At 43.0% G+C, this 12,463-nt stretch overlaps 1 protein-coding gene across 1 annotated transcript in view; it reads left to right on the forward strand.

Moving 5' to 3' along the window:
• mdga2a (MAM domain containing glycosylphosphatidylinositol anchor 2a) overlaps positions 1-7,906 on the forward strand; it is a 139,837-nt gene extending 131,931 nt beyond the window's left edge. Inside the window, exon 18 of the mRNA XM_076300123.1 lies at positions 7,822-7,906. Coding sequence (XP_076156238.1) covers positions 7,822-7,906 — 85 coding nt within the window. The remainder of the gene's footprint in view (positions 1-7,821) is intronic.
• The last annotated feature ends 4,557 nt before the right edge of the window (positions 7,907-12,463 follow it).

The raw sequence follows: 12,463 nt of genomic DNA on the forward strand, positions 1-12,463 counted from the left end.
GTATGCAGGATTACGCAAAAACTACTCACCTGATTTTTATGAAACGTGGTGGAAAGGTGTAGCATGGTTCAAGCACAAACCCATAAAACTTTGGAGCAGATCACTGAACAAGTAATGCGTTTTAGTTTAGCTTTCACTGCTGTTGTACCATATATAACATTCACGCCTGGATATTCCCTCTAGTATTCAAAGCAAGTTCACTTCAATATCTGACAAAAGGACCCTAAACAAACTGATCAACATCTTGGACAATGAATGTCATCCACTCTACAGCACTATCAAAAAGCAAAAGAGCTTGATCAGCTGGAGACTTCGCTCACTGCCATGCACAACTGAAAGGCTGAGGAAGTCATTTGTTCCTAGGGCCATTGAACTGTTCAATGCCACACTAAAGGGAAGAGGAGAGATAGACTTCTCTGCTTAGTCTGTCTGCCTCTCCATGTTTGAGTACTGACTGCCCACTACTGCTTTACTACTTTTTACTACTGTTCTACTACTGTTTTACTAATGTACACAGCTTAATGTTTTCACTACTGTTTTACTGCTACACTGCTTTTCATGCTATATTAACACACATGATCAATGGCTGCGGTCAGGCTTCTGCTACAATACAGAATGAATGAATGGCTATAACCCTATTACCTCAACCTGTTCTTGCACTGAAATAGTTTTTTATTTTACCTTGTCTACATTATACTTTACTCTCCTATTTGTCCATATTATTTATGCTGGTCTCTAGACCTTACTCTTGCACTGTTGCACTGTTGGACTAATGTTGGACTACTTTTGCACCTTCACCATGACACTCACTCTCTTGAGCACCTTGCCATGCACACATAACTAAAGGACTATGGTTGGACTACTTTTGCACCTTCACCATGACACTCACTCCCTTTAGCACCTTACCAGTCCCGGCCCTGTCACTACAAGCGTCTTATGCTTGATCACCCTCAGAGGAGTTTAGTTATATATATAAGTATATGCAACCTATATATATACTTATACTTATGTTTACCATTTCTGCTGTAAGTGCTTGTTGTGTGTGATGTCTGTATGCTACTGAGACCCTTGAATTTCCCCATGGGGATCAATAAAGTATCTATCTATCTATCTATCTATCTATCTATCTATCTATCTATCTATCTATCTATCTATCTATCTCTATCTATCTATCTATCTAAGTTCAAACCAGTGCCTTGGAGTTCATGAGAGACAAACAGCATGTAGGTGTTCTCATGACATGGAATTAAATGTGTGCAACAGTATAGCATTTTTGTATCAAACTGATGGCCTAAAGGTGATGTACATCTCATTATTATTGGACCGTGATAATATAGACATAAAATCCCAATTACATCCTGATATCTCGAGTTTGACTTGCACAGACAAGAGCTACATGACATTAGTATAGGTCTGTGCTCTCTGAGCGCACTTCTAGTTTAAGTAATTTGAGATATTCTTCAGTAAATAATGTGTATTTAACAGTTTTGCTTCTGTCTTAGTATGAATTTCAAATTTCCCAAGTTACTGATCTTACTCATTTTGTTTGCAGTGTAAGGATATGCTATATGTATAGCAAACACAAGCTGTATCCTAACTTTATCCTATCATTATAGGGTTGTGGGGTTGTGGGTGTAGATCGCCAGGGTCTTGGGAAGACAATACTACTGACACTAAGCTAACTGTCGAGAATGAAGGCCAAAGGTGTTCCTGAATCACTCCAAGTGTACATGGACTCAAATTGCTACCACACTACTCTATACCTGCATTTCTGTTGCCCTATGAAACTAAGGTAGCATTATTAATCTCGTCGAAGCGGAGTGCGTTTTCTACATTTCAGTTCCGTCTTAATAAGCAGACAGTGGGGTGAAGGAAAGTGACCCTTAAAACAGCCCACTTACAGTACTCTCAGCCTGCTCATTTTCCAACAAAAGCTTCGAAAATAAACAGGGATGCCTCATTTAGCCGTTAATAGCTCCAGGAGTCCTGTCCATTTAAGTGAGGGGAGAAAGAATGAGCGAGCCCCCATGCTCGGACGTAAGCAGAGTGAACTCCCACGCCAACTTGGCATGTGTGTGTATGTGTGTGTGTGTGTGTGTGTGTGTGTGTGTGTGTGTGTGTGTAGGGTGGGTCACTGATGCGATGGAGCTATGCGTCGGCATGGACACCGTGACAACCATTAGCGTTGGCCACAGGGGCACAGAGGTGTCTGGTGGAGAGAGGAGGAGTAAGGAGAGTGCAAAGGTGTGCACACGCTTACATTACTACCGTCTACGTGAAAGAAGAGAAAAGAAAGAAACAAAGAAAGAAAGACAAAGAAAATAAAGACAGAAAATGGAAGAGAGAAAAGGAGAGAGAAAAAAACAGAAAAGTGGCAGAAAGACTGACAAATAGAAGAGGGAGAGCAAGCTAGAGTGCAGGAAGGATGGAGAGACTGTAACTGAACAAGCAACAAATAGATAGAGAGAGAGAGAGAGAGAGAGAGAGAGAGAGAGAGAGAGAGAGAGAGAGGGGGGGGGGGGTTTCTAGGTGCATGTACAATTCATGTGAATGATGATGGTATTGCTTATCCTGCATCTGAGACATCCTCAAGAGAGAGAGAGAGTGAGAGTAGGATGGCAAGTGAAGAGGATCATGTTTTTGGATGAGGAAACACACACACACACACACACACACACACACACACACACACATCCAAAAAGGGGGAAATGTATGTTTTACCAGATTTTTAGAAAATTGAGGAGCATATACACAATACTCAAAAGTTACCTCTGGGCATAATTAACAGATTTGTTTAAATGTGTGTGTGTGTGTGTGTGTGTGTGTGTGTGTGTGTGTGTGTGTGTGTGTGTGTGAGAGAGAGTGTTTGTATGCTGTTGATTACTCACTAACGCTTTGCTCTTATCTTCCACCCATGGCTTAGCTGCTAGCATGAGTCACACCAGAACTAATGGTAGTGACGGGACTTGCAGCACTTCAGGTGAAAAAAACGAGCCGGATCTAGATGCATAACACATGCTGTGAACATGGCCGTGTTCAAGTACGAGAGACCACACAGAATAGAACTACCCCAAAAAGATACCAGAAGTCATTGTAGAGTCATGTCCTGATGATAGTTTTTGAAAGGGCTTTTTTGTCAATTGCATCCAATCATATGTAGGCCCCTCGGGGCTTTATAATGATGATATAGATCTGGATGTATAGGGGGTGTTATAGACCTACTGGTATTCCTGGGTCATCCAATACATGCAGTACCATATAACTGCTGTCCAAAAACTATCTTTGCACCCGGTGTTGAAGAAAAAAAGATTTTTCCATTCCCCTTTTCATTTATGAGCTCTCCAAGTTTCATATTGATGGTGTAAACCACCATACCAATTGCACCCTACACACACAAACACACACACACACACACACAGAGAGACACACACACACACACACACACACACACACACACAGACACACACACACACACACACACACAGAGAGAGAGAGAGAGACACACACACACACACACACACACACACACACACACACACACACACACACACACACACAGAGACCCACACAAAATGGCAACAGCCGGGGAAAATAATAATAGAAAGAAACATAAAAATTTGGGGAAGAGGTGGAAGAGAGTTCGGTCTAATCCCTACAAAGGCCTCTCCCTACGCTTCAGCAGGGGCTGAGGAGTCTTCGCCACGGGGATCCCGAAAGATGAAGGCTCATCAAAAATAGATTATAATTCTTTGAACTTTTGGTCCTCATTTGATCCCCAACCTACTCATTTATGCTATCAGTGTAGCAGGGAGGAAAAGTGCCAAAGCAGCATCTGCAGAGAGAGAGAGAGAGAATCACAAGGAATGAGTCTGATGTTTAGGTCACAAACACAGTTTTATGGTCCACCACCACACCATGTCCAAGGATCAAAGACTTGAATCTCATGATGCCAGCGAATTCCATAATTGCAAGAATATTAAACATGATATTTAGCACATACTTTTTTTTTTTGGAAATGCTATGCTTGTCGTTTCGTGAGCAGAAATGCATTATTGTGATTAAAAACAACAAGCTGGAGACAGATGGAGATGCTGCTAAAGGTTGCAGTTGTCTCAACACTGAGCAGGTTTGCAATTGTTCGATAGTGAAGCTAGACAGTGTCCACTCGCGGGATGAGACTTGTGTACACAAGCGCAGGACGAGGGATTCATCTTCATTAGTCTGCATGTGGCTGCTGTAAGAATTCATTAGAGCTTGCATAATTTTTCACAAAGTTCATATTGATGAGTTAGCATCCTGATCTTACATTCCTATCAGCCTTCTGGACCTCTTCATGGGCATAGGCGCCATATTCCGCAGTCACACCACACGCTCACTTGAATTCCATATGAAGACATAATCCACTGTAACGGTTCTAAATCGAAGTCACAGTAAACTCTTCACATTGTGCCCAAATTTCCTCTCTGTCTGTCTCTCCACATTTATGACGAACTGTGCACGGGTCTCCTTTATCAGCTAATGCAGGACCATTCATCCTAAACTCACCATCTCGAGGTGTCCTTAATACTCTCTCCATTCAAGGCATTCATACAGCCTTTGCCCTTGAGCTTCTGATGCCGGGGATGATTTCAGCCTCTCCATTAGGTTATGTTGTAAGTGCCTGGCATTATTGTCTTTAATTTATTGTCTGAGGGTCCCAACCCTGGAGCCCATTTGTCACCGGTGACATCTTCCCAAGAAAACGCACATCTTAATGTAGGAAACTAAAGGGCAAGTATCTCCTCTGCCTTCCAATACAGTAATACCATGTGTAATTGGAGCTAGACAGCTACCTTGTTGGGACCAGCTCCTTATTTATCATGTTAAAAGGAAAAAAGAAAGATTTAATGCGGTTGGAGTTAATAGCCACAATAGATCATACTTAAATGAGTTTTTGATTTGTGTTTGCGTGTGTGTGTGTGTGTGTGTGTGTGTGTGTGTGTGTGTGTGAAATGATGGGAATTCACAAGTATGAATTGTATGATGTTGCGGTAATGTCCGTAATAGATTAAGGTTCCTATGATCATAAACTGCTTTGAAGTGTTAATAATCTCTATAAAGTCTCCAAAATCCATGGGAGATTTTAACCATATAGGGGCCTTTGTATTACTATAATATATTGATAACCTCTTGTAATGCTTTATCGTAGTTATAATTATCACAATTGTAGACACAAAATGTTGTTATGCTGATTTCTGATCTGATGTATAAGACGGCAGTGGACATAATGATACTCATCTTGCTAATTCATAACATTGTTGATGACAGCATGTTGTGAGTGATAATGATATTTGTTATGTATTGTAACACATTACTCTGGGCTAAAACACTTATTCCAAAACAACACAGCATTTGTGTGTACATTTCTAGGCCTTTTATGCAATACATATGGCTTTTATCAAACATATTAAACATTATAAGTCCCTGGCCTATATGCTTATAATCCATTATGAATATCCACTGTGCCAGAAAGTGTGATTTCACCAGCAGCTCTGTGGGTTGCCCATTTCATGACTTCAAAATGTACATTTTGTTCATAGATGCATCTTTGTCAGCCTTGGACGATTTTAGATAGTGCTGAGCCATTTTCAACTGAAAGAAATGATTTTTACGTTGTCAATATTAACACCAGCATTTATGTGTCTTGGAATCAAGATCTTGGAATATATTGTGAATATATTGCAGAAGAAATTCATTCAACGGAATGATTAAATAAAGTTGGACGTGTCTTGTGTACTCGACTCTTGCCAAAAGAAACCTTGCCTTGCAATTCAACCAACCATCAGGATATTACAGTAAATGCTCCACACTTTTAACCCGTGAGTTAGCCACTGGTCTAAAACCTCTGGTCTAAAACCTCTTTCAACAATAAATTATATAAAATCCATAAGCTAACCAAGTCTACTCCCAGGCAGGCAGGGCATCACGCCTCCTCTCCAGACTCCACCTCCATGTCTTCCCTAAGTGAAGTCAGCATGTTTGACAGCCAGTTAAAGTGTGGCTTTGATTGAAATGGATGATGTCACCGGCTCCTGGCCTCCAGATGATCAGAGCTTTTCGAGAAGTAAGGTGAATAGCTGCGGGCCCATGATCAGATGACTAGGGCTGATCAATGTGTGAATAAATAGTCTGGCAGCTCTCCACGGGGGAGGCTTCCTCTTTAGCAGGAGCTCCTGGGGAGTTTGGACAGAGCAGGCTCTTGGTCTCGCTGCCCTTTACGAAGCAGCTCCAGTATTTTTAAAATCCACAGCGTTGCAGTTTGGGACAAGAAGGCCCATGAACCTGTATGTGTCATTTAAACCAGACAACTAAAGCAATGTATTGTGTAGACAGTCCAAACATAACGTTGGATGTTTTTCCTGATATTTGCGCGATAAACTCTATTCTACATCATAGTCACCATTGTTGGTTCATCTGCAAAAACTTAGAACATTTCCCGTACCTTTTACTCGTACACATTCACCACCAAAGATCATGAAAAAAATATTTTTTTAAATATTTCAACATACAAATCTATAAAGCATAACAGCATAACAATCACACAGAATAATTTGAACTCATAAAACTATATTACACACATAGCAACATAACATCAAACAGTGAGGCAAGACTACAATTTTACAGAGGGAGTCTTACACATCTCTTTTCACTACCTTTGGGCTATGCCATCTGAAGAGAAGTTAAGAGATGTTAAGAGAAACAATCAGGTGAGTGAAGAAGTTTCTGGAGAGACATGTCAAACGTATTTCCTATTTCCCAAGGGAAACATGCTTTGCCATCCTTTTTAAGTCTACTCCAATTACTCTAGCATCACATATTCATCAGTACGAAATCTTACTGTGCCCTAACTTTCAAACGAATCAACGGTAATGGTATTGGCAACAGACTAGACATGCGAATGTGTTGAAAACAACACAAGTTGTGTTGTTTTTAACACATCTCTGTGTCCAGATAGGGACTACATAGTTTGTGTTGTTTCCTTCTTTATTTGTTACATAATATGTGTTAAAAATAACACAACTTGCATTGTTTTTTTAACACATCTCTGTGAGATAGGGACACCACATTTGTTTTAAAGGGACACCAGGCAACGTTTTCGTGTTAATTAATCATCTTCGTAAGTCGGTATATGGTTAAATGACTCATTACAGGGCGAATGAAGACTCTCTCGCCCGCCCCTGCCTGTAAGAAGAATATCCCACTTGCAAGTTCGGTGTATCCTACCCGCCGACCGAAGCAGGATCAGTTTATCCTGCATACAGCACAGAGGCAGGCTAACGAAACGCTAGCGATTGTTGCAAACGTGTGTATAATGGCAGAGCCAGCGAAGAAGCAGCGAAAACCCTTGACGGAAGATGCAAAGAAAAGGTATAGAGCTTCAGACCGAGGGAGGGGGAGTTAGAGAAAAAGCATCAAGCTTGCCTGGTGTCCCTTTAAGAGTGTAGTAGTGGTGTCGTACCACTTGAGGAAATAACGTTTGTGACAACTCACAGTCATGATTTCTATTCACCAACAATTATGCACTGGCCATCATTTGATTATGTTAATGAGATAAATAAAACAAATGAAATTAAACATTGCAGTAGTTGAGTGTCCACTCACTTGTACTGGTGCTTGGGATGAAGTGGTGGCCTGACAGGGCAAATGAAATATGTAAAGGTTGTATTATGTAATCGTGAAGCAGTGTCTTTTTTTCTTGTTCTGAGCGCTGAGGAGTCCTGTGGTTCAATTAGAGTCTGGCCTCTGTGAAGTCTGCTGCCTCTGTGATGTCTCCCGCTGTAGGCCGACAGTTCCCTCCACCAGGGATTCTTCCGCTCCTGTGAAGAAGCCTCTGCTTTGCACTTCAACGGAGGCTGGCATCTCGTAGTCATAGTCAGCCAAACAACAAACGTGTGTGTATGTGTGTGTGTGTGTGTGTGTGTGTGTGTGTGTGTCTCCACCCCTCCTTTTGTCAAGCTTTGTCTTGTGTGTGTGTATGTGTGTAAGTGTACATTTGTATCTGTGTGTGTATGTGTGTGTGTGTGTGTGTGTGTGTTATCTCCAGATGAAAACTCTTCTTTTCTACTTTTCTCTTTGCTTCATGCTGCACTGTTTGCTGTTGCATTGGAGGTGAGTGAGGCGCCTCTTTGAAAACAAAGATCAAATGAGCACAAAAGAGGCTCCTCGCGGCGAGCGCCGGGCTCTCTGCAGGGCTGTGTCACACGGCCCTGTGTGGGGTACCCGCGCCACCACGCTGAGCCCTGCCCAGGTGAACACAGGTGAGAGGAAGAGAGCCCTTTGGACTTTCACTTTCATTTTCTGTCAGGATCTCATTTCAGGTTTTTGACAGAGAGGTAGAGAAGGACAGAGAAAGAGAGAGAAAGACAGAGAGATGGGGATAGAGCAGAGGGATGGAGAGAGAGAGGGATGAAAGGAGGGGTGTTGGGGGAGGGGGGCTGTGGCTGTGAGGATTAAGCCATCAAGCACTATCATTGGAGACCATCATCTGAGGGGAGGATGAGTGAGACTGAGAGGGTTTGGGAGAAGAGGGGGAGAGAGAAAGAGAGAGAGAGGGAAAAAGAGAAAGAGAGGGCATGAAATAGAGGATTCTGCAATCAGATGCTGGTTAAAGTGATATCCAGCTGTCTTTTAAAGACTTCTCACCCTTGAGAGTTCACAGAGGGCAAAAAGTTCATTTTTCATTTGTTGTCTCTGTATGTGGTGGAAGGCTGATCAGCTTTTCCTTTGAACTGAATGTTCCTGTGTTCCAGGGTGGTAGTCTGCTTGATGGAATTCCCTGGAGCCCGACAAGCGAATAGACCATGGCATTATCACGACAACAGAACATTGATGTTTCTTACAGTGCACTGGTTTCCACCTTCAAAGCCAGAGAATTTGCTGTCAGACAGCCCCACATTGTTGCTTAAAACTATCAAAGTTAATGCCACCCATTCACCTTGACCTTTCTCAATCTTCTCTCTCTCTCGACCTCTTTGACCTTTCTCAATCTTCTTCTCTCTCTTGACCTCCTTGACCTTTCCCTGAAACCAGTGGTGGAGGAAGTACTGAAAGTCAGTACTTAAGTATAAGTACAAATATTTACTCTAGTAAAAGTACCACAATGACAACCCTACTTTAAGTAAAAGTAAAAAGTGCCTGCTTTTAAATGTACTTTAAGTATTAAAAGTAAAATTATTTTCATAACGATTTATTATCTAAATGCCCATATTCTAATAAAAAAAAAACAGTATGGGCTATGGCATTTTAATTAAGTTAGTTTTAGGTTATACTAGGCTAGTTAGTTTTAGGCTAATGCAATTGTGCTTACCATCTGTGACCCAGTTTACATTCTGACTTACAATTCTGGAGACTATATCTAGGGTGATCTGCTGAGTTAAATATCATTAAGCAAAACACGAGAGTCCAAAGTTTAACGGGGTGGACAAGGGAAACGTATGGTGGATCGTAATGCCAGTTCTGCTGGTCCAGATTGTACAGAAACGTTTTTTTCAACGCGTGAGTTGTTGAGAAAGGTGTCTTTATGATTACATTACATTACATTACATTACATTTGGCTGACGCATTTTTAGCCAAAGCGACTAACAACATGGTAAACAGTTTAAGTTTAGAGCAATTCTCAACAATATTAGGACAATTTAAAAAACATTAGAGTACAGTAAGAATAAGTGCATCAGTGAGTGCAGTTTTTAACAGTTACGTGTCAGTTTAAGACGGCTGGTGAGTGCTAGGATCAGCAAGACTTGTTGTAAGTGTTGCTATGAGAGGAGATGTTCTCTAAAGAGCTGGGTCTTCAGGAGTTTTTTGAAAATGGAGAGGGATGTCCCTGCCCTTGTAGGAACTGGCAGTGTGTTCCACCAGCGAGGAACAACAGATGAGAAAAGTTTGGATTGGCCTGAGCGTACCGGAGGTGGAGCTAGACGTCGTTCGTCTGAGGAGCGCAGCGGTCTGGAGGTAGCGTATGTCTGTATGAAGGCATTCAAGTAGGTGGGAGCAGAACCGGAGACTACTTTGTAGGCAAGCGTTAGAGCCTTGAATTTGATGCGGGCCGCCATAGGTAGCCAATGTAGCTGGATGAGTAGCGGGGTAACATGTGCCCTCTTGGGTTGGTTGTAGACCAGGCGCGCCGCCGCGTTCTGGATCATCTGAAGTGGTTTCACTGCGCAGGCTGGGAGACCTGTCAGGAGGGCGTTGCAGTAGTCGAGTCGTGAGATGACTATTGCCTGAACCAGAAGTTGGGTGGCATCTTGATTTAAGTAAGTCCTGATTTTCCGTATATTGTAGAGTGCGAAACGGCATGACCGGGCGACTGAGGCAACATGATCTGAGAAGTTTAGTTGGTTGTCGAGAACAACTCCTAGATTTCTTGCAGTCCTGGTAGGTGAAACAGACAGAGAGTCAAATTTGATGTTGATGTCGTGGTGTATGGTAGGTTTAGCTGGGAGGACCAGCAGTTCAGTCTTTGAGAGGTTCAGCTGGAGGTGGTGTGCCTTCATCCATGTAGCTATGTCTGAGAGGCAATCCGAGATCCGTGCTGAAACCAAGGGGTCATCGGGTGGAAAGGACAGATAGAGCTGTGTGTCGTCTGCATAGCAGTGGTATGAGAAGCCATGCGAACGGATAATCTGTCCCAAGGAGGTGGTGTAGATAGCAAAGAGAAGGGGGCCCAGTACTGAGCCCTGGGGGACCCCTGTGGTGAGATGGTGAGGTGCAGATAGCTGACCAAGCCATGATACGTTAAATGAGCGTCCTGTGAGGTAGGATTCAAACCAGGAGAGAGCAGAACCGGAGATTCCCATGTTAGCGAGTATAGAGAGAAGGATGCGGTGATTAACCGTGTCAAAGGCAGCCGATAAGTCAAGCAGAATGAGTACTGATGACCGAGCGGTCGCCCTGGCTTCTTTTAAGGCTTCTGTTACAGACAGCAGAGCCGTTTCGGTAGAGTGGCCGCTTTTGAACCCAGACTGATTTGGATCCAGAAGGTTGTTCTGTGAAAGGAAGTCAGAGACCTGTTTGGAGACTGCTCGTTCAATGCCTTTGGATAAGAAAGGCAGGAGTGAGACAGGGCGGTAGTTCTCGACTTGAGCAGGGTTGAGAGAAGCTTTCTTAAGTAACGGTGTTACCCGGGCCGTTTTGAACGCTGTTGGAAATGTGCCGGAGGTTAGCGAGGCATTGATCACGTGTGTGATAGCTGGTGCGATGGTCGGGCTGATGGACTGAAGTAGGCTCGTAGGTATAGGGTCCAGCGAGCATGTGGTAGGACGGCTGCATGTCAGGAGTCTAGATACTTCATTCTCGGAGAGAGGCGTGAATGCTGAGAAAGATGATCTAGCAGTCCCTAGAGGTTGTAGGAGTGCGGTATCTGAGTATGATGAGGATGTTATGCTCGAAACTGACGCCTCAAATCAACTCGATCAGTGTCGAGCTTTTGAAGCGCAAATGTTTCAAAACACTGCTTCGAAACATGGTTCAAAATGTCATGTGACCACGGCTAAGTGAATCGACCGCAAGCTGGTTCAAAGATTTAGAGCGGGGCATGTAGCGCTCTAGAATCTTTGGTAGCAACCCAACTCCCAACTCCACTGGTAAGACAAACATGTGCCGGTCAGGTAGCCTACGTCTTTTGTCAAAGACAAAAAAAAACTCATCATAAAATGTAACGGAACTGAACGACGGTGTTGTAGAAATGTAGTGGAGTAGAAAGTATAGATAATTGCTGCAAAATGTAACGGAGTAAAAGTCAAAAGTAGCCTATGCACTATAGATTTTACTTAAGCAAAGTGCAGATACATGGAAAATGTACTTAAGTACAATAACAAAGTATTTGTGCTTGGTTACATTCCACCACTGCCTGAAACACAATAAAGCCTAAAAGTGGGCACTCCTCTCTTCCACCTCTTCTTCTTCCTCTTTCCCCTCTGACCTCAAAGCTTTGGGCAGATCCCTGACTTAACATTCACCTCACCCTCATTCTCAGACAAGGACCATACAGAATAAAAGAAAGACCTTTTCTCAGAAAAAAAAGAATGACCCAGCTCCATCCCCTGCTCCAAAAAAGAAGCTCAAATTCATGTAAAAATAAGTTCAACACTGATTTCAGGACATGGGAACACGCCTAGGAGAAGTCAGTCTTGACAGTGAAGGGGTGGTGGCAGTACAGTTTCCCATTCGCCGGATGACAGTTCCAGGGGTGTCAAATTAAATCAAGACTTTTCCCTAGCTGGACCCACACCACTGTGCACTTCAAGCAGAATGCATTCAGCAGCTCATCAAAGCCACTGGCATGCCTTTTATACTTGGAGTAACACGTCGGCCCTTAGTAATCCATAGTGCTCGAGCAGTGGAGTGTGTGTGTGTGTGTGTGCATCCATTGGTGGGCGTGCAGGTTCTCCCCAGTAATGAAGGGGGTGAGTTGGCAGTGAGGTGA

Source organism: Alosa pseudoharengus, unplaced genomic scaffold (assembly GCF_046254945.1).
Source record: "Alosa pseudoharengus isolate Yale_2024_CS ecotype anadromous, Long Island Sound unplaced genomic scaffold, YU_APseudo_1.1 YU_APseudo_1.1_scf_22, whole genome shotgun sequence".
NCBI classification, from domain to species: Eukaryota; Metazoa; Chordata; class Actinopteri; order Clupeiformes; family Clupeidae; genus Alosa; species Alosa pseudoharengus.